General features: G+C 43.5%; 1 protein-coding gene across 1 annotated transcript in view; it reads left to right on the top strand.

Moving 5' to 3' along the window:
* The window catches only part of LOC148515283 (cadherin-related family member 3-like), a 61245-nt gene extending 40623 nt beyond the window's left edge, over positions 1–20622 (top strand). The window contains exons 10-16 of the mRNA XM_088480254.1: positions 5584–5686; positions 5810–5908; positions 10619–10848; positions 12696–12867; positions 14373–14617; positions 20311–20486; positions 20556–20622. Coding sequence (XP_088336380.1) covers positions 5584–5686; positions 5810–5908; positions 10619–10848; positions 12696–12867; positions 14373–14617; positions 20311–20486; positions 20556–20622 — 1092 coding nt within the window. The remainder of the gene's footprint in view (positions 1–5583; positions 5687–5809; positions 5909–10618; positions 10849–12695; positions 12868–14372; positions 14618–20310; positions 20487–20555) is intronic.
* Positions 20623–21092: the final 470 nt, after the last annotated feature.

Genomic DNA, 21092 nt, shown 5'->3' with positions numbered 1-21092 from the left:
GGGGAGATTTTACCTGAAATTATCGGGTCCGTAGGGAAGGGGCAGGGCTAAATCACATCATTTAGCCCCGCCTCCTCATCACGGACCCACAAATCGCGGGGGGTTTCTGTAAAGGGGACGGGGCCTAATGCAGTCTGTCGTCTGGCCCCGCCCCTCAAAGAGGATAGCAGCAGGTCCCCTCCTGCTGCTCCCGGAAAGCTGCCCAGGAATGTAGGTAAGTATGCAGTAAATGCTGCTACAAAGTCAGTCCCTGGTGTACATCTGTGTGTATGAATGTGCAAGGACGGTAAATGCTGCTACAAAGTCATTCCCTGGTGTACATTTGTGTGTATGAATGTGCAAGGACGGTAAATGCTGCTACAAAGTCATTCCCTGGTGTACATCTGTGTGTGTGAATGTGCAAGGACAGTAAATGCTTCTACAAAGCCATTCCCCGGTGTACATCTGTGTGCATGAATGTGCAAGGACAGTAAATGCTGCTACAAAGTCATTCCCTGGTGTACTGTGTGTGTATGTGCAAGGACAGTAAATGCTGCTACAAAGTCAGTCCCTGGTGTACATCTGTGTGTATGAATGTGCAAGGACAGTAAATGCTGCTACAAAGTCAGTCCCCGGTGTACATCTGTGTGTATGAATGTGCAAGGACAGTAAATGCTGCTACAAAGTCAGTCCCCGGTGTACATCTGTGTGTATGAATGTGCAAGGACGGTAAATGCTGCTACAAAGTCAGTCCCCGGTGTACATCTGTGTGTATGAATGTGCAAGGACGGTAAATGCTGCTACATAGTCATTCCCTGGTGTACATTTGTGTGTATGAATGTGCAAGGACTGTAAATGCTGCTACAAAGTCATTCCCTGGTGTACATCTGTGTGTGTGAATGTGCAAGGACAGTAAATGCTTCTACAAAGCCATTCCCCGGTGTACATCTGTGTGCATGAATGTGCAAGGACAGTAAATGCTGCTACAAAGTCATTCCCTGGTGTACTGTGTGTGTATGTGCAAGGACAGTAAATGCTGCTACAAAGTCAGTCCCTGGTGTACATCTGTGTGTATGAATGTGCAAGGACAGTAAATGCTGCTACAAAGTCAGTCCCCGGTGTACATCTGTGTGTATGAATGTGCAAGGACGGTAAATGCTGCTACAAAGTCAGTCCCCGGTGTACATCTGTGTGTATGAATGTGCAAGGACGGTAAATGCTGCTACAAAGTCAGTCCCCGGTGTACATCTGTGTGTATGAATGTGCAAGGACGGTAAATGCTGCTACAAAGTCATTCCCTGGTGTACATTTGTGTGTATGAATGTGCAAGGACGGTAAATGCTGCTACAAAGTCATTCCCTGGTGTACATCTGTGTGTGTGAATGTGCAAGGACAGTAAATGCTTCTACAAAGCCATTCCCCGGTGTACATCTATGTGCATGAATGTGCAAGGACAGTAAATGCTGCTACAAAGTCATTCCCTGGTGTACTGTGTGTGTATGTGCAAGGACAGTAAATGCTGCTACAAAGTCAGTCCCTGGTGTACATCTGTGTGTATGAATGTGCAAGGACAGTAAATGCTGCTACAAAGTCAGTCCCCGGTGTACATCTGTGTGTATGAATGTGCAAGGACAGTAAATGCTGCTACAAAGTCATTCCCTGGTGTACATTTGTGTGTATGAATGTGCAAGGACGGTAAATGCTGCTACAAAGTCATTCCCTGGTGTACATCTGTGTGTGTGAATGTGCAAGGACAGTAAATGCTTCTACAAAGCCATTCCCCGGTGTACATCTGTGTGCAAGGACAGTAAATGCTGCTACAAAGTCATTCCCTGGTGTACTGTGTGTGTATGTGCAAGGACAGTAAATGCTGCTACAAAGTCAGTCCCTGGTGTACATCTGTGTGTATGAATGTGCAAGAACAGTAAATGCTGCTACAAAGTCAGTCCCCGGTGTACATCTGTGTGTATGAATGTGCAAGGACAGTAAATGCTGCTACAAAGTCAGTCCCCGGTGTACATCTGTGTGTATGAATGTGCAAGGACAGTAAATGCTGCTACAAAGTCAGTCCCTGGTGTACATCTGTGTGCATTAATGTGCAAGGACAGTAAATGCTGCTACAAAGTCAGTCCCCGGTGTACATCTGTGTGTATGAATGTGCAAGGACAGTAAATGCTGCTACAAAGTCAGTCCCCGGTGTACATCTGTGTATGAATGTGCAAGGACAGTAAATGCTGCTACAAAGTCAGTCCCCGGTGTACATCTGTGTGCATGAACGTGCAAGGACAGTAAATGCTGCTACAAAGTCAGTCCCCGATGTACATCTGTGTGCATGAATGTGCAAGGACGGTAAATGCTGCTACAAAGTCAGTCCCTGGTGTACATCTGTGTGTATAAAATGTGCAAGGACAGTAAATGCTGCAATACTACCTGGTGCGTCTTTAGGCGCCACCATCGGCTGCATTATGGAAACTTGCATCAGCCCTATGGCAGGCACAGATTTACCATCTGAGTATGGCCTCCAAAGTGTACAGTTGAGCGTCTGAGTAAGCAAACACTACAGCGACATGCCCTCGCTACACTCCCATAGCACCCGCAAACCACCTCCCTGCATGTGTTTAGCCACCTCCCAGTTACTGCCCAGGAACATCCAGCACTTCTACAGGATGTGTCTGATTCTGTGTGACTTTGTGTGTACACCCTGTGTAACACAGGCACCCTGGGAGCTTCTAGGAATTTGTGCACACGTAATAGAAAATCAGTCAACTCCATGAACATCAGCATTGTGTGCGGCCCTAAATCAGGCCCATTCGCTTATTTTATCAAGGACTTACCATAAAAATGTCCCATAATATGTAGACAGCAATGTGGGAATGCAGCAATGCAATGCAGGAACCTGTGCTGTTTATATACAAATAAGAGGAGATGTTTGGTTTGCTGATACCATTCAGAAGGAAGTCTCTAACTTCAGGAGCATAACTAGGTATTTGAAGGCCCCATAAAAAACTTTTGTAAGGGACCCTATGTACTGCCCAATGGTGAAAAACGTATATAACACATGTAACTTTGACAAGGCAGATGGGCCCCCCTCAGCTCTGGGACCCATTGCAGCCGTACCCCTTGCACCTGTGGTAGTTACACCCATGGCAGCTGCACCCCTTGCACCTGTAGTAGTTACACCCATGGCAGCCGCCCCCTTGCACCTGTAGTAGTTACACCCATGGCAGCCGCACCCCTTGCACCTGTAGTAGTTACACCCATGGCAGCCGCACCCCTTGCACCTGTAGTAGTTACACCCATGGCAGCCTCACCCCTTGCACCTGTAGTAGTTACACCCATGGCAGCTGCACCCCTTGCACCTGTAGTAGTTGTTACACCCATGGCAGCTGCACCCCTTGCACCTGTAGTAGTTGTTACACCCATGGCAGCTGCACCCCTTCCACCTGTGGTAGTTACACCCATGGCAGTTGCACCCCTTCCACCTGTGGTAGTTACACCCATGGCAGCTGCACCCCTTGCACCTGTGGTAGTTACACCCATGGCAGCTGCACCCCTTGCACCTGTGGTAGTTACACCCATGGCAGCTGCACCCCTTGCACCTGTGGTAGTTACACCCATAGCAGTTGCACCCCTTCCACCTGTGGTAGTTACACCCATGGCAGCTGCACCCCTTGCACCTGTGGTAGTTACACCCATGGCAGCTGCACCCCTTGCACCTGTGGTAGTTACACCCCTGGCAGCTGCACCCCTTGAATTTGTAGTAGTTACACCCATGCCAGCTGCACCCCTTGCACTTGTAGTAGTTACACCCATGGCAGCTGCACCCCTTGCACCTGTAGTAGTTACACCCATGACAGCTGCACCCCTTGCACCTGTAGTAGTTACACCCATGGCAACTGCACCCCTTGCACCTGTAGTAGTTACACCCATGGCAGCTGCACCCCTTGCACCTGTGGTAGTTACACCCATGGCAGCTGCACCCCTTGCACCTGTAGTAGTTACACCCATGGCAGCTGCACCCCTTGCACCTGTGGTAGTTACACCCATGGCAGCTGCACCCCTTGCACCTGTGGTAGTTACACCATGGCAGCTGCACCCCTTGCATTTGTAGTAGTTACACCCATGCCAGCTGCACCCCTTGCACTTGTAGTAGTTACACCCATGGCAGCTGCACCCCTTGCACCTGTAGTAGTTACACCCATGGCAGCTGCACCCCTTGCACCTGTAGTAGTTACACCCATGGCAACTGCACCCCTTGCACCTGTAGTAGTTACACCCATGGCAGCTGCACCCCTTGCACCTGTGGTAGTTACACCCATGGCAGCTGCACCCCTTGCACCTGTGGTAGTTACACCCATGGCAGCTGCACCCCTTGCACCTGTAGTAGTTACACCCATGGCAGCTGCACCCCTTGCACCTGTAGTAGTTACACCCATGGCAGCTGCACCCCTTGCACCTGTAGTAGTTACACCCATGGCAGCTGCACCCCTTGCACCTGTGGTAGTTACACCCATGGCAGCTGCACCCCTTGCACCTGTGGTAGTTACACCCATGGCAGCTGCACCCCTTGCACTTGTAGTAGTTACACCCATGGCAGCTGCACCCCTTGCACTTGTAGTAGTTACACCCATGGCAGCTGCACCCCTTGCACCTGTAGAAGTTACACCCATGGCAGCTGCACCTCTTGCACCTGTGGTAGTTACACCCATGGCAGCTGCACCCCTTGCACCTGTAGTAGTTACACCCATGGCAGCTGCACCCCTTGCACCTGTGATAGTTACACCCATGGCAGCTGCACCCCTTGCATCTGTAGAAGTTACACCCATGGCAGCTGCACCCTTGCACCTGTAGTAGTTATACCCATGGCAACTGTACCCCTTGCACCTGTAGTAGTTACACCCATGGCAGCTGCACCCCTTGCACCTGTAGTAGTTACACCCATGGCAGCTGCACCCCTTGCACCTGTAGTAGTTACACCCATGCTTCAAGCGTTCATTTATATACACAAATAAAGGGGGAGGAGTTAGACTGCACATCCTAATTATTGGGTCCAATACAGTTTCTCCTTAACATTACAGTATACACATAATTCCACTTTACCCAGTTACTGATTGAATTACTTAGTTAATCTGCACCATTATCAGTGAGTTTGTAATTTTAATATTTAGATTCCCAAATGTAACTTACTATTATATCTTTTCTACAGTATTTTTTATTTTTTATTAATCTTTTGGTTTAATATTCTATTTTCTTTTTATTTGTGGTCTGAGTTTAATATTATTATTGGGAAAAGCAAAAATAATCCTCATGTTTTGTCATCTGAGAAATATACAGTACGCCTATATCACATTGAACATGTCTAGTGGCCAATTGCTGGGGATGCTAGTAACCCTGCATATGATCATTCTTGAGTAGGCAGCAATCGTTATTTACCTTTTCAACTTTAAATTAATTTTGTATAAGTCTTTTATATTCTAAAAAGGAAATACCTAATACTGTGTCCTATCATTCTGGAGTGTTTACTAATCCTCCTCTTCTCTTGCTGTTTTCATTTTTCCTATGTATAATCCATCCCTTTAGTAATTATGCATTTTTTTGCCCCAGTTGACAGGTAACCTGGACTTTGAGGACCCAAATAATTTAGCTGTTGGCAATGAATATAGTTTAAAAATTTCAGTGCAGGACATTGCCTTTCCAAATTACACGAGTAAGTAACATTATACAGTATAAGGTGGTGATTCTTGCACCATTTATAAATAATCCCCTAATGACTAAATGTTACATCATGCATAACCTCAATACAATAAATACTTTGCTTTCATTTTTACAGAGAATATTTTTGTTTATGTGAAAACAATCCCGGTCAATGAATATCCCCCTGTTTTCAACAGCTCTTCTTATGTGTTCAATATTTCTGAAATCTTTCCACGTAAGTAATATTGGCAGATCCTATAGTTGGTACAGGTGGCAGCAGGGGCGCCAAGAGGGGGGGGGGGGGAGCGTGTGATTACCAGGGCCCGGGCTTCTTGGTAATTATTACCCACTCCCCCTCCCTCTTTCATTACAGCAGCCCAGCACACGCTGCTGTGTGCTGGGCTGCACTGAGAGACTGCTCGCGGCTGCTAAATAGCAGTCTCCTTTGCCTGTGGGGGGAGCGTTCACACTGATCGTGCCCCCCACTAGCTATGTGCCGCACTCAGGGGGCTCACAGCGCACCCTTTCCCCAACTCGCAGCGTCACAAAAATATTATTTTTATTATTTTTTCCCTAAGGGGGCTTAGTCATGCATCCCGCAATTTGGCCATGCCCCTTCACCCCTTCACGCTATTGGCGCGCTTGGGTGGCAGCGGTGATGGAGGTTAGTCCACACAGTAGACTGCTTAAACAGGTTTTAGGTTTATTTACCAGACAGAACAGGTTTCCAGGATTACACATGGTTAATGCAGCATGTATGTATAACAGGTACACAGCGCAGCACATGATGTATGCACCAGATCCAGCCAGGAATGTATAGGGGAGCTTGGTAGTATGTGACAGGTAAGATCACATGCAGTACCTGTATCTGTACATACAGTGGTGGCAGTGCAGTATGCACGCTGGCTCTGTACATATATAGCGTTATAGCGGTAGTGGTGCAGTGGAACTATTTTAGGTTACTGGCCTCTATAATGGCGTATCTTCTTAGGTATAGTTGGATACTCTTAGTGGCACATCCTTTCAGCATGGAGGATGGAGCTGAAGATGCATGCAGAAGGTCCAGAGGTTTTAGTGCCTACACGGAGAATCTCCTAACAAGTACTTGTATAGATGTGTCCACATACATATCCTCAAATTGTGCTAAATAGCTGCCTTTGGCATGTCACAAAACTTGTGACAAAGCCACGCCATAGCGCTTAGACACAAACTGGTTACACAGAAACATTGGTTTGGTCAGGATTCCTTCGATTACTAAGTAAATGGTAACATGGTGCTTGGATCGATTGATGATCTCAAACAGCTTTGAAATGTGTAGCTAGAGACCCAAGCGCAATCACATGTATGAAAACTTGTTTTTAAATGGATTTGTATACTATATAAACATTAAACTAAAACAAAAAGGTAATTAAGTGCTACAGGAGCAAGAAAAAAATATTTTTACATACATTCATGCATACAATCATACATACATATGATCAATGCATACATAAATACATTAGGGGTGTGCACTGGCCACTTTTCGTGTTTTGGTTTTGGATCTGGATCTTTCTTCGTGTTTTGGATCTGGATTGGTTTTGCCAAAACCACCCTTCCGTGTTTTGGGTTCTGGGTTTTGTGATTTGGATCTGGATTTTTTCTTAAAAAATAAAAAAACCCGCTAAAATCACATAAAATGGGCCTTTTTTTGTTCCTACGCTATTAATAACCCCAATAACATTAATTTCCACTCATTTCCACTCTATTCTGAACACCTCACACCTCACAATATTGTTTTTAGGCCAAAAGGTTGCACCGAGGTAGCTGGATGACTACGCTAAGCGACACAAGTGGGCGGCACAAACACGTGGCCCATCTAGGAGTGGCACTGCAGTGGCAGACAGGAAGCCAATCAGCGTTATGGTGCCCATTTGCATGTAGCACGAACCCGGGAGATCCGTGCTACATGCATCTGTGTGATTGGCACAGAGCAATGACAGGTCCGTGAGACCCGTCTGTGCTGCTGTGGTAAAAAAAAAAAAAAACCTGTGTAAAAAAAGAAAAAAATGGCGTGCACCCCCCAAAAAAGAGCAACCAGCCCCGGGCATTAGTAACCCAGTGCTGGGTGTGCTTAAGTACAGGGGACAAACGACGTAGGGGTCCCCTGTACTTAAGCACAACCAGCACCGGGCTAGTCAGAACCAGCGCTGGTTGCCAAAATACGGGGGACAAACGACGTAGGGGTCCCCCGTATTCTGCGCAACCAGCTCTGGGCTCTGATCCGGTCCTGGTTCTGGAAATACAGGGGAAAAAAATTAGTAGGGTTCCCCTGTATGTTCCAGAACCAGCACTGGACTTTTTCTAGCGGGGGGCTGATGCCACAGCAAGGGGAGCCCTTTCACCGGGCCCCCCAGCCGCAGCATCAGCCCTGACCGCTAGTCAGCCCAGGCCGGGGATCCCTGGAGAGCTGGGGACCCCCCCAATAAAGGGGTCACCCTCTCCAGGGCACCCCAGGCCCAGGCTGATAGCCCGACGCTATCCCCGCCACCCCTGGTGGCGGTGGGTGGCGGGTTGATTGTGTGGTGTGGTGTAAATAAAGAATATCAAACATTGTCTTTACAAGTAGAACTGCAAGTCCCAGCTAGCCTGCCCCGCATGCTGGTACTTGGAGAACCACAAGTACCAGCATGCAGGGCATTAAGGGCCCACTAGTACCTGTAGTTCACCTGTAAAAAAAATGTTTAAAAAAACACAGGACACACACACCGTGACAGTATAAGTTTATTAAACATACATACACACACACACACACATGTACACATACTCTCCTATGTAACCTGTAGCATCGGTCCACTTGTCCGGTAAAGTATCCATAGGGGACCTGTGAAAAAAAACATACTCACCATCTCCTATGCGAGGTTCTGTCCTCTTCGTTCCAAAGTAGGCATCCCCGGACTTGGCAAAAAAAAAAACGAAAACGCGATCCACGAACTTAGTACCGTTCTATAGAACGGTACTTGCCGAATGAGAGCTTAGCGGCGGGGTATCACCATGGAAACCCCGCTGCTAAGCGTTCATTGGCTGAGAGAGGTCATCTCCCGTCTCTCAGCCAATGAACGGCTCCCTCCATTGTAGTCAATGGTGGGAGCCGCAGGGTAAACTTTAATAACCTTGCGGCTCCCACCATTGACTACAATGGAGGGAGCCGTTCATTGGCTGAGAGACGGGAGATGACCTCTCTCAGCCAATGAACGCTTAGCAGCGGGGTTTCCATGGTGATACCCCGCCGCTAAGCTCTCATTCGGGAAGTACCGTTCTATAGAACGGTACTAAGTTCGTGGATCGCATTTTCGTTTTTTTTTTTTTGCCAAGTCCGGGGATGCCTACTTTGGAACGAAGAGGACAGAACCTCGCATAGGAGATGGTGAGTATGTTTTTTTTCACAGGTCCCCTATGGATACTTTACCGGACAAGTGGACCGATGCTACAGGTTACATAGGTGAGTATGTGTACATGTGTGTGTGTGTGTATGTATGTTTAATAAACTTATACTGTCACGGTGTGTGTGTCCTGTGTTTTTTTTAAAAATTTTTTTACAGGTGAACTACAGGTACTAGTGGGCCCTTAATGCCCTGCATGCTGGTACTTGTGGTTCTCCAAGTACCAGCATGCGGGGCAGGCTTGCTGGGACTTGCAGTTCTACTTGTAAAGACAATGTTTGATATTCTTTATTTACACCACACCACACAATCAACCCGCCCCGGGCTATCAGCCTGGGCCTGGGGTGCCCTGGAGAGGGTGACCCCTTTATTGGGGGGGGTCCCCAGCTCTCCAGGGATCCCCGGCCTGGGCTGACTAGCGGTCAGTGCTGATGCTGCGGCTGGGGGGCCGGTGAAAGGGCTCCCCTTGATGTGGCATCAGCCCCCCGCTAGAAAAAGTCCAGTGCTGGTTCTGGAACATACAGGGGAACCCTACTAATTTTTTCCCCCCCTGTATTTCCAGAACCAGGACCGGATCAGAGCCCAGAGCTGGTTGCTCAGAATACGGGGGACCACTACGTCGTTTGTCCCCCGTATTTTGGCAACCAGCGCTGGTTCTGACTAGCCCGGTGCTGGTTGTGCTTAAGTACAGGGGACCCCTACGTCGTTTGTCCCCTGTATTTAAGCACACCCAGCACTGGGTCACTAATGCCCGGGGCTGGTTGCTCTTTTTTTGGGGGGGGGACGCCATTTTTTTCTTTTTTTACACAGGTTTTTTTTTTTTTATTACCACAGCAGCACAGACGGGTCTCATGGACCCGGCAGTGCTCTGTGTCAATGACACAGATGCAAGTAGCACGGATCTTCTGGTCCGTGCGTGCATCTGTGTCATTGAAATACACAGCAGCACAGACGGGTCTCACTGACCCATCTGTGCTCTGTGTCACTGTCAGTCACACAGATGCATGTTGCACGGATCTCACGAGTCCGTGCTACATGCAAATGAGCACCATAATGCTGATTGGCTGAGAGCCGTGACAGACGGCTCTGTCAGCTAATCAGCACTTTGCCCATTAAAGGCAAAGGCATTTTTTTTAAAATGGCCGCTCGAGGCAAAACCTCGAGATCCGACAGCAGATCTCGAGGTTTTGCCTCGGGAGAGGGATCCGGGGCAGACAGGGAGATCCGAGCTTGGGCTCGGATCGCCCCGGATCCCCGAAGTTTGGGTGGGTTCGGTTCTCAGGGAACCGAACCCGCTCATCCCTAAAATACATACATACATAACGTTCCTATTTGATTTGGTCCCAAGAATAATAAAAAATAAATGTCTGATTACAATTGCATACATGAAAAAGACTGCAGCTATGGAAACGCATACATTTTTAGACGTAATTAACTGGAATTAAATATTTTAAGAATGAAATAACTCTGAGATGGATGTATTAATTAGTAATGCTAAGTATGCTTGCATGTTTTTGTCATTACAGCTGGAACAAAAATTGGCTACATCTATGCTACAGACAAAGACTACCCCTTTATTGGGATCACATACAAGATTGTCAGTGGTGGCGGTACTTTGGGTGCTACTAATATTTTCTGGATTAATCCAAATACAGGGGTTTTGGAGCTTGCTGATTATGCAGATTATGAAACCACATCACGATATACATTTATAGTAGAAGCTGCAGATTCTGGATCCAGGGTTTCTACAGCATCAGTAAGAATATTGCAATTTGAACTTTCAAAATTGCATGGTTGCAGCCTAAGGTGTCAGAATTGCATTGGTAGCAGGCTGTCCCTTGTTTGTCCATCTTATTATTTATCACTGTCATAAAAAGATAAAGACCATATAATTATTTTCATCACGCATGTAGTTGTTTTATTCATAATTCATATGTACTGAGGGATGTGGTGAAGCTGACCTACAGAGATAAATGACATTGAAGCGTGGGATGTAGTACAGCACAGAAAACATAACATAACGTATGGAAAGTATGAATGTTAATTTAATGCATGAAAAACTCCCACATGTAAGCTTAGCCTGTACTCCTCTGTTACTTTTATTATTAATACTCGTCTTTGTAGACTGCCTTTATTTGAGCGAAGATGTTTGACTATTTCAGCCCGCCTTCTCTGGATTGTGCATATTATTATACTCCAGTAGGGCATAAACCAATCCCTTGCCAATAGCTGAAGTGAAATAAAGAAAAAATATATATTTTTTTTTACCTAGTTAGGTCAGTGGCTATTTTTTTGTCCCAGACTTGACATTTTTTTATTTATCTTTATGAAGATTCATATACATAATTTTTTCAGTAAAATTTATAGTTTGGTGCTTGGATTAAAAAGATTCAAACGCCATCTTTCATGAACAAACATCATCTTTCATTAACTAATCTGAGCCTGCACATCTCTAAGGACTATGATGATACAAATATATGATTGAAAGGCACAGAATGAAATTGTAAAGAGATCCATGTAATCAGTTATAGTTGGATTAACCTTATGAAAGCTGCTAAATGCGTCATCTGAAGGTGTAAAACTACATTTAACAACAGAGCTACACCTCTTTTATTTGGGCCATCTATTTCTCACTAGGGCTGCCAACAGAAATTGTGGGGCCCGGTACTAATAAAATAGGCAGGGCCCCCTGGAGGAGAGCATAGGGCAGGGAATGCTGAACCTTATTGGGAGGGGGGGCAGGGTAGGAAAGGATAGAGTAGGGGGGAGGCACAGGGGAGGGAGGGCTGTTAGGAGTAGGGAAGAGGCAGACTGGCAGAGGGTCAGGGGAGGCTGTCTGGACTTGGGGGGGCGGACGCGCAGTGAAGGGCTACCGCATTTGGAGGACTTATGTATTTACCTGTTTACTGACTTCAGCTGGTCCGAAGAGAGCGGGGACCTGGGTTGCAGGGCCGCAGCAGTGCAGTTATGCACCGGCAGCCAGCTGGAAAGCGTTGGTGTCGGTGGCACTTCAAATATGGCCCTGACCGCGAGCCAATCACAGCTTGCGGACCTGTAGCCAATCAGGAGCGGGCGCTGCTGATTGGTTGCTCGCAGGACAACCAATCAGGAGCAGCCGCTCCTGATTGGCTGCTTGCAGAACGACAACCAATCAGGAGCGGCCGCTCCTGATTGGCTGTCGTTCCACGAGCTTTAATTGGCTAACGGCTGGCAACTTATTTGGAATGCTGCCTGCGTAGCGCTAGGTCTTCTCCCTGGCATCCCATATAATAATGACCAATACATTAATTCCGACATCCGGGCCCCCTCTCTCTCTGGGCCCGGGACTACAGGTGTGGCAGTCCCCCCCTGATGGCGGCCCTGCTTCTCACACACTAGAAATGTGCCGTTTCATTAATGGGGAGTTTTCCATGTGTACACCCATTCAGACAAAGTTGTTCATTATGATATTCTGTCACATTTTATGTCTTCAATGGCATCATCTGTCCCCTAATCTACCCGTTGGACATCTTTATGGTTGTATAATAATAATTGACTATTAAAATATTTGTACATCTGTCACGACAACTAAAGCGTGAATTGATTTTTTCTTTTTGTACTTAGGTGACAGTAAACGTATATGAAGCAAATGATGAAAAGCCCATTTGTACACCCAATTCGTACACATTGTATGTACCTGTGGATCAAGCAACAGGAACAAACATTCAGAATTTCAAGTTGACTTGTACAGATCGTGATTCTGGGCCAAGCTCGTTCAGCTACTCTATTAATTCAGGTATAAGATTACATTATGTGCTTTCTTTGGCTGTCTTTCACTTTAGGCTACAGGTTCAGGATGTAAAATATATAGGTATTGCATCAGCTAAAAGCATATAGACTACTTTACGTGTATCAAAAATGTGCATAAAAGTAGACCCTAGGCAGGGGCATGGGAGCCATGTGCCCCCCGAGCCGGTGCACTTGAATGATTTGAGCCAGCAGCATTATTTGGAGATGTGTCCACATTGGATGGCTAAGCATCAATTAGCATGAAAATCATCCTTCAGAATTAAAATTGAAAGACACCAAAATCAGGGCACCTGAAGCAGCTTAGATTGGGGAATCGTAGGTGTCGCCAAAAGACACCCCTACAGATAAATACAGAAATAAAATGGTACAACATTTTCCTAGCATGTCAATAACACAGATTAAATAATCAATGTGTCCCATAAAAGTCCAGTTCAAAAATAAGTTCTGTAGTGGTTGTTCAGTTTAATATTCTCCAGTTATTTGTTATTCTGGTGCTCATAAAAAATAAGTATATCAGTAATCTTCCTTACTTCAGTGGTCCTTCTAATGCGTGCGTTGTTAACACAGGCTCCACCATGCATGCACTCTAATAATCCTTTGCGGACACTTTTCTGTCTCAAGTTCCAGAATCTTATTTTTCTCACACTCGCCAGCAGCGTTTTTACGCCTTTATTTCCATCACCCTCTGTGTGACCCGGGAGTGTATGAGGAAATTCAGGTTCCAGTAGAGCGTTTGTATGTTCCTTGCTCCTGAGCTATCTTCTGGTCTCTGAGATTGCAGAGTGTGATCGTGTGGGGTTTGGGTATGTCTCGGCAGATTGTGGCATGGTTATTATCTCGTATGGGGACTATTCATCATCACACCCGCGGTGGCCAGGTTGAACACCCGGAGGACGCGGCGAAAAGGGGGGGGGAGAAAGACAGCAGGGAATAGAGAGGGGAGAGACATGCAGCAGTGAGGAAATCCTTGTGGATACCTCAGCTGCAGGGGAAAAGTATCAATCCCCTGAAAGCTGATTCCACAAATGAGTAGATTTTTGAAAGTGAGACGTTTGTTAGTGAGGCATGGTGACTGCCTTCAAAACATTTCTTAAACTCGCAGCGAGTTTAAAACATAATTATCACTAGTGATAAATAATTATGTCATGATGAATAGGCATCACAAGGCTTTATTTTTCATGCAAATTTTCTGTATGTTTACAACGAGATAAGATTGTTTCTTTGATTTTAATATGTCATTCAGATCTGATTATAATTGGTTAACACTCATATATTATTTACTATTTCATAGTATATATACAGTTAATATATTGTCATTGATAAATGATCACTTTTTTAATTTTCTGTTGGTCATTCATATACATTTATGTGCTTGTATATATCTGTAACTGTTCACTTCAATCACAATCTAATGTCTCTTACGTAAATTATACATATGATTGAATACTGTAACTGTATGTATCATTATATCTTTGTTCATGTGATTTGCAGGCAATGTAAACAACCATTTTGCTTTCTCGTCTTCTGCTGGTACCAACATAACTAGCCTGGTTCTTGCTCTCCCATTTGATTACTCTCGAGGTAGAGATACTACTTGGAATTATAACCTGAGGGTTTACATCACAGATGGCAATTTATTACCTCCAGGATCAACAGGGCTTATTCAGACTGGGACTGTCTCTTTATATATTCATGTTTATATTCCTGGACTGACCACCACTATAACTACTACTACAGTAAGTGTATCATGAACTGGGATGACACAAGATAGATATGTATTCAGATCCAGGTTAACATAATTATCAATGAGTCATTGGTCTAGTATGTCACAATGTGTGATTGTGGCAGAGCATCAACAACTTGGCTCTCCAGCATTGACTATTAGATTTCTGAGAATCTTACTACTCTTCATCAGTCTCATTCAGCCTAAACTCTATACAGTTTCATGCTGAACACAACATACACATGATCTAAAATTATGTTCATTGATCCTTATTGAGAGGTATACATGGGGCAGAATTCAATTCAGCGCAATGCTGAATAGCCTCGGGAGGGAGCTCCCGGAGCTATTTAATTCAGCACGCTGTAAAGTCAGCGAATGCCGGTTCTCACAATTTAACCTCAGTGTTTAGTTGCAACCGGCATTCTCCGACTAAAGTGCCTGCCGCGCAGCTGTTAGCGCCTCGCTTTGCCGGCAAACAGTACTTTTGTTGGATTTCTCCTTGCATCCCCAGGGAGGTGCGAGAAGAAATCCTTTAGCCCAATCAAACAGCGCAGTGAATTGAATAGCTTTGGGAGCTCCTTTCTCTGGCTATTCAACATCGCTTTGAATTGAATTTCACCCATGGTGGTTAAAAAGGACTGTGGGGCCTAATGGTTTTAAGAAAATTTTTCCCTAATTACCGTTTTTTAGTATTCATTAACACACTTAACGCAGGAGATATCACTGATATCTCCTGGTTAAGTCCATCTGTGTTCATTTCCACACTCCCCATACTTTAGTATGGGAATGTAGAAATAAGGCTAATCATCAAATTCAAAAAATTATGTATTTTTGGAATTTGATGGTGTTACTGTATGCCAACTTCAGATGGCATACAGCCCCTGTAAAGCTACACAAGCTGCAGTTTACACGGCAGCTTGTGTAACAGCGGTACTGTACATACTTATCTGCAGGTCTTCCTTCGGCTCCCTCTGTCGCTCTCTCCTCCAGCTGGGTGTTCACTCCGCTGCCTGCTGCTGCTGACGGAAGCGTTCCCCGGTGGCAACTTGCGAGTGCTTCTTCTATTAACTGTTTATTTCCTAATGAACAGTTAATTGAAGAAGAACTTAAAAGTGTCATCGGGGAACAGAGGGGAGGCATCTCCGTCAGCAGCATGCAGCGGTGGGGAGAATAGAGGAAAGTATTGCACAGCTCACATATCCCTGCTGGCCTTGTCCCTTCAAAGCCACCCACAAGTGACAGCCCCCGGGGTCCGCGCCAGCGGCTTGGGCACACAACAGCTGGGCAGACCTGGCCGAGAAGGAAGGGATGGGGCCGGGTTTCTGGGGGACAATTCAGAAAGTTGATGCAGCGAACAGCGGGGGGTGGGAGCCTGGCATGTCGCCGGGGCACAAAGCTGAAGGGGCTGGGGCGACACGGAGAACGGCAGTGAAATGTGCAGGAAGGCAGGAAAAATATCTATTTCCTGAAAAGCTGTCATCGCAAAAATGACAGCTTTTCGGTAGAGATACTTATTTAGAAGAGGGATGATGAATTCCTCCGATAATTAGGTAGAACTCCATGCGAGTTATATATCTAATTATCTCCAGAGAAATTTTAATAATAATGACTGTGACTAGAGGACTATATAGCAAATAGCAGTAATGCTTTATCCAGCATTCACTTTGAAAGCAGTTTGCAGCACACAAATTATTTATACCTATTTTAGATTGAATTTATGCTGCGTTCAGCATGGAGCTAAATGCGGCTCAGACTGCACAGTGTATAGTGTCCTGCCCAAGAGGAGAGAAATGTTTAGGTGTGTACTCCATGCACCTTCCCCAGGACATGCAAAAACTCTCAGTGCCAATAATATATGTAGAACATGTACGAAATAGATGGAAGTGTGGGTGGTACTAAGCATATTGTAGTTCATAACAATTTATATATCCTCACCAAGCACTGTCAAAGCTATAAGAAAATGTGTACTGTTACACACAGTCATAGGTTAGCACCATGCCCAGCCAAGATCTACAGTAGCTTATAGGGGTCAGAAGACCCTTTTTTGTTTTTATAAGATTCCAACAATATTCTGCTACTCTTGGCCCTGGTTGATGTGGAATATCCTTCAATCTGAGCCTGTAGATATTTATGAGTAGTTACCTCATGATAGATCCAGTACAGTAGACCTTTTCTAAATATTTCCTGTGGCAGCAGAATATAAAATATTGTGCTGTACAGTAGTACATTTATTAGACTCAGTGTACTGTCTATATACAAATTAGTATTTATATAATGTCATAATAAGCCGTGTTTGTATAAAGAGAAAACAATGAGGCACAGCCAAAGCCTTTATTCAAAGCACAGTAAATGTAAATAATTAACTGAATGGTGTTTTTCTACTCTGTTACATCTGGGTATTTTTAATGGCAGCCATTAATTGTATGTTTATAATAAAACTAATAGAGCGCAGCCAATTCCTTTTTCTCCTGAAGATTAACATTCACAGTATTGCACAATTACATTCTGTCTGAGGTTGGAATAAGGCTTTGGGGTGTGTATTTGCTGGCTTTTATTAAAACTTGATATAGTGTATTTGTTACTGAGCTCTCTAGGTGACAAATGTAATTATGCTCTTCCACACATCACAGCTTGGTATTAGAGCAGAATGGCCGGGCATTCAGTACCTGAGCCATGATAATTGTATACCTGCTGACAGAGCTGCTATGTACAGTTCAGGTCCCAAATATTTTCAAAGTGGCGTGGCCAATTGCGGCATGGAGTATGCTAGCACTATATCAATACATTTTGTTATTAATAATAATAATAATAATAATAATAATAATAATAATCATTATTATTAATAATAAATAAGTGAAATATCAGAAGATTATATTTTTCTACTGTTAACCTGTTACGCTTCGGCCTGCTGGACTTCCAGTGTACTGTGGAAATGTGTTGGTTTGTTTAGTATATAAAAATGTGTATTTTGTAATATAATAATTCTACAAAGTTTGTGGGAGCATGGTAATCGAGTAGAATAGCCTAGGAGGGTTAGGAGGGTAGTTTGAGAATTTTATAAGCTTGATTGAAGATTTGAGGTTTCAAGGACACTTGAAGTTTTGGAGGCTTCAGGAATATTGTGTTATCTGATGGAGGTCATTCCAGAGCGTGGGTGCAGCCCAAAAAATGTTCTGTCACTGGGAACGCACAAATATTGTTTAGATTGGATTGGAAGGTGGTTGTATATTGTGCAAGAATATAAATTAGGTACAGCAACCTGTGTGTTTGCTCAAGTAAAGTGCTATTATAAAGATATATTAAAGTGCTAATGCCACATAATAAAAAAATGCATATAATAAAAAATGTGCAATCATAAATATATATATAAAGAAAAGGGGGGTACACAATTTATTAGTGATAAAACAAGGGTCCATATGATAAACAAACATAAAAACAACAATAGTTCATCAGCTGCTAAAAAATGTATAATGTATCTAAGATGGTTAAACACCAGTATTAAGAAGACAGCCCAAAAAATGTATAATAAATATCTTTAAAAAGCTTATCTTAGTTCAGGAGAATAAAAGTTTGAGTGGCAAGAGAATGGAGCTCCCTAACACGTTTCGTCTCCTCCAGACTTCATCAAAGGGTTGTTGTATATTGGTGCAGTTTTGTTGATGACCTTGTATGTGAGTAGAAGTATGTTAGTGTATATTGGATTCATAAAAAAAGGTAATTATTAGATTGCAGGGGTGGAAAGTCTGTTTAGAAGAAGACAATTGGGAAAGGAATTGCGATAGTCAATACAAGAAAAATTAAGTGCATGAAGTATTATTTTTGAAGTGTCTTGTTTCAGATTTTGAGATATGAGCATATTCTTTACATTTTTTTAGGACGTGCATACAGATTAGATATGGGGAACAAAGGACAGTTCTGACTCAAGAATAACACCTAGTCAGAGAGCTTGAGGTGTAGGATTATTATTGTTGTCAACAGAAATAGAGATGTCAAGTAGGCAACTTCTGGTGACAGGTGGGTATATTATTGTAGTAATTTGAGAGAAAGTTTGAGTCAGTCCCCTGCCCCCTCCCCTGTCCCCCCAGAATAGTTACTTGAATAATAATGGTAAGATACCAGCTGAGAGAGGGATTACAGATTTAGTTGATGGACAAGGAATAAATGTCTGCGCTTATAACCACTATAAAAAGTATTCCTTAAAAGCTGTTTTGACAATTTATTGGCAACATAGTCATAAGAATATCAATAACAAAACAGAACTGCATTTCCTAGGATATTGAATACAATGTTAGGTAAACTGAAAAAGTATAATAATCAGTGCACTGAGTAATGATTAAAAATGAGTATCCAAAAAGAAAGTCCCAACTAATAAACAACGTGTATCTGAGGAATGACTCATATACAATACAATATGCAATATGAGGTTATTCCTCAGATACACGTTGTTTATTAGTTGGGACTTTCTTTTTGGATACTCCTTTTTAATCATTGCACTGATTGTTATACTTTTTCAGTTTACCTAACATTGTATTCCATATCCTAGGAACTGCAGTTCTATTTTATTATTGATATTCTTATTACTATGTTGCCAATAAATTGTCAAAACAGATTTGAAGGAATACTTTTTATAGTGGTTATAAGCGCAGACATTTCTCCTTGTCCATTTGCTTTTCTTAAGGGGTTCTGGCAGTATCCCTTTATGTCAGCTGCTAATAATCCACCTATGATCCCTGGTTAAAGGGCACACCACTATATCACTTTTTCTTACAAATTTAGTTGAGGTTGATATGAGCACAGTATACAGGGAAGAACCTGAAACAAGGTAAAATGAAACAATGAATTTCTTGTGTGGTAAGATGACCTAAATCAAGATGAAATGTAACATTATTCAGAAATTCCATATGTTTGAGACATGTTAATTGCAGTGTTAATATGTGTTCTATAAAAGTAGTTTGGGTATAGCACTGAGTTAGAGGGAATGGAGGTACTCTATCCTGCCCCAAGGGAAAGATCTACAGCACCTGATCATATCTGTTGGTCTCCCAAACAGGTCCTGGTCAGGCTCACACTGTATAGCTTCCAAGATCGGACGAGGTTGGGCATATTCAGTGTGGTATGGCTATAGATACGGGAACCTTAATGGGCATATTAGAACCTATATTCCATCCCTTAATTCAGTGTATAGCCAAAGATTTTATATGAAGGGTGCTATCTCGTAGCTGTCATTGAACCCTTGAGGGGAGAGGGTCTGCAGTTCGAATATCCAGAACATTTCTCTTTTGGACGGTTTCTAAACACTTCACTCAATATCATGAATCCAACCCCGAAGAAATGTCGTTCAAAGCCATTGAACATGTAACCCTGGGAGAAAGAGGAGGAAGCCTGTCTAATAAACTCTATATAACACTGGCACTATACAAAAACTCACTAGTTACACATTTTCTATATAAATTAGTCCCTGTATTGAGAGGGAGTGCAGATCTTCATGGCTTAGCAATTGAGAGGCTTGGTAGTATTATATCCAGTGGTGGCTATTTCCAGATTTGGATAATGCTAATTTATTGAATAATATGAAGCTGTGGCTTGTGTATAAATGGAGTTTATAGGGATAACATCTCTTTATGAATTCACATACTGGGCTAATGCAGATGTTATTTATATTTCTGCTTAAATATATTAATAATTTTGTTGCTTATATGTTTACAGCCTAGAGTTATATATGTTGACAAAAGTGAAAATGTGTATTCACCGACTGCTTGGTACGTGCCATTCATAATCACAATTGGCTGTTTGCTTCTACTTGGCTTCCTTGGAATTTTAAGTTACCTTCTTGCAAAACACTTTCCATGTAGAAGCAGCCCCAAGCCAGACTCCGACCCATTGTAAGTATCCTGGATTATCTTCTACATTTCCCTTCAGCTTTTACATGTCTACCAGGCTTGTATTCACAGTTCAGCAGAATTGAAGATATATGAGTTTGGCATTCTAATGTTCCCCGACAAGGCAGACATGTTCTGAAATGTAATTCTAAGTGATACAGTTATATTTTATATTGTTATGATAAGGGAACTGCTCTACTTCCTTTGTCATTGTCACTTTAATTGCATTACATTATTCCTATTTTCCTATTTGTATTGGGCAGATGAAGGCATTAAGATCCAATAATATGCTTATTATAAGACTTTTGTTTAGCTGTATTCCTAAAATGGCATTAATTTATCTTGCTGCATAAGTGGAAGTTTTGTTTTTACAAATAAAGGATTGCATTTCTGTATTTTTCATCAAGGTAATCAATATCCCTAAATGTATAACCCAGGACATCACTGCTTAGTACAATACTATTGCTGGGCCAAATGTTCAAGTAGACGATTGCACTGCTTATACCCCCCACTCCTTCCCCAATCATGATGTTATGATGGGTAGAGACCTCTGAATGATATAACTGTGCAGAATATTACTGGCTTGGTGTGCCTGGAGTGTGTGGGTTT

This window comes from Taudactylus pleione, unplaced genomic scaffold (assembly GCF_031769625.1).
Source record: "Taudactylus pleione unplaced genomic scaffold, aTauple2 ptg000251l, whole genome shotgun sequence".
Classification (NCBI taxonomy): Eukaryota; Metazoa; Chordata; class Amphibia; order Anura; family Myobatrachidae; genus Taudactylus; species Taudactylus pleione.
The sequence above is the reverse complement of the archived record's forward strand: the minus strand, read 5'-3'. Positions and strand labels throughout refer to the sequence as shown.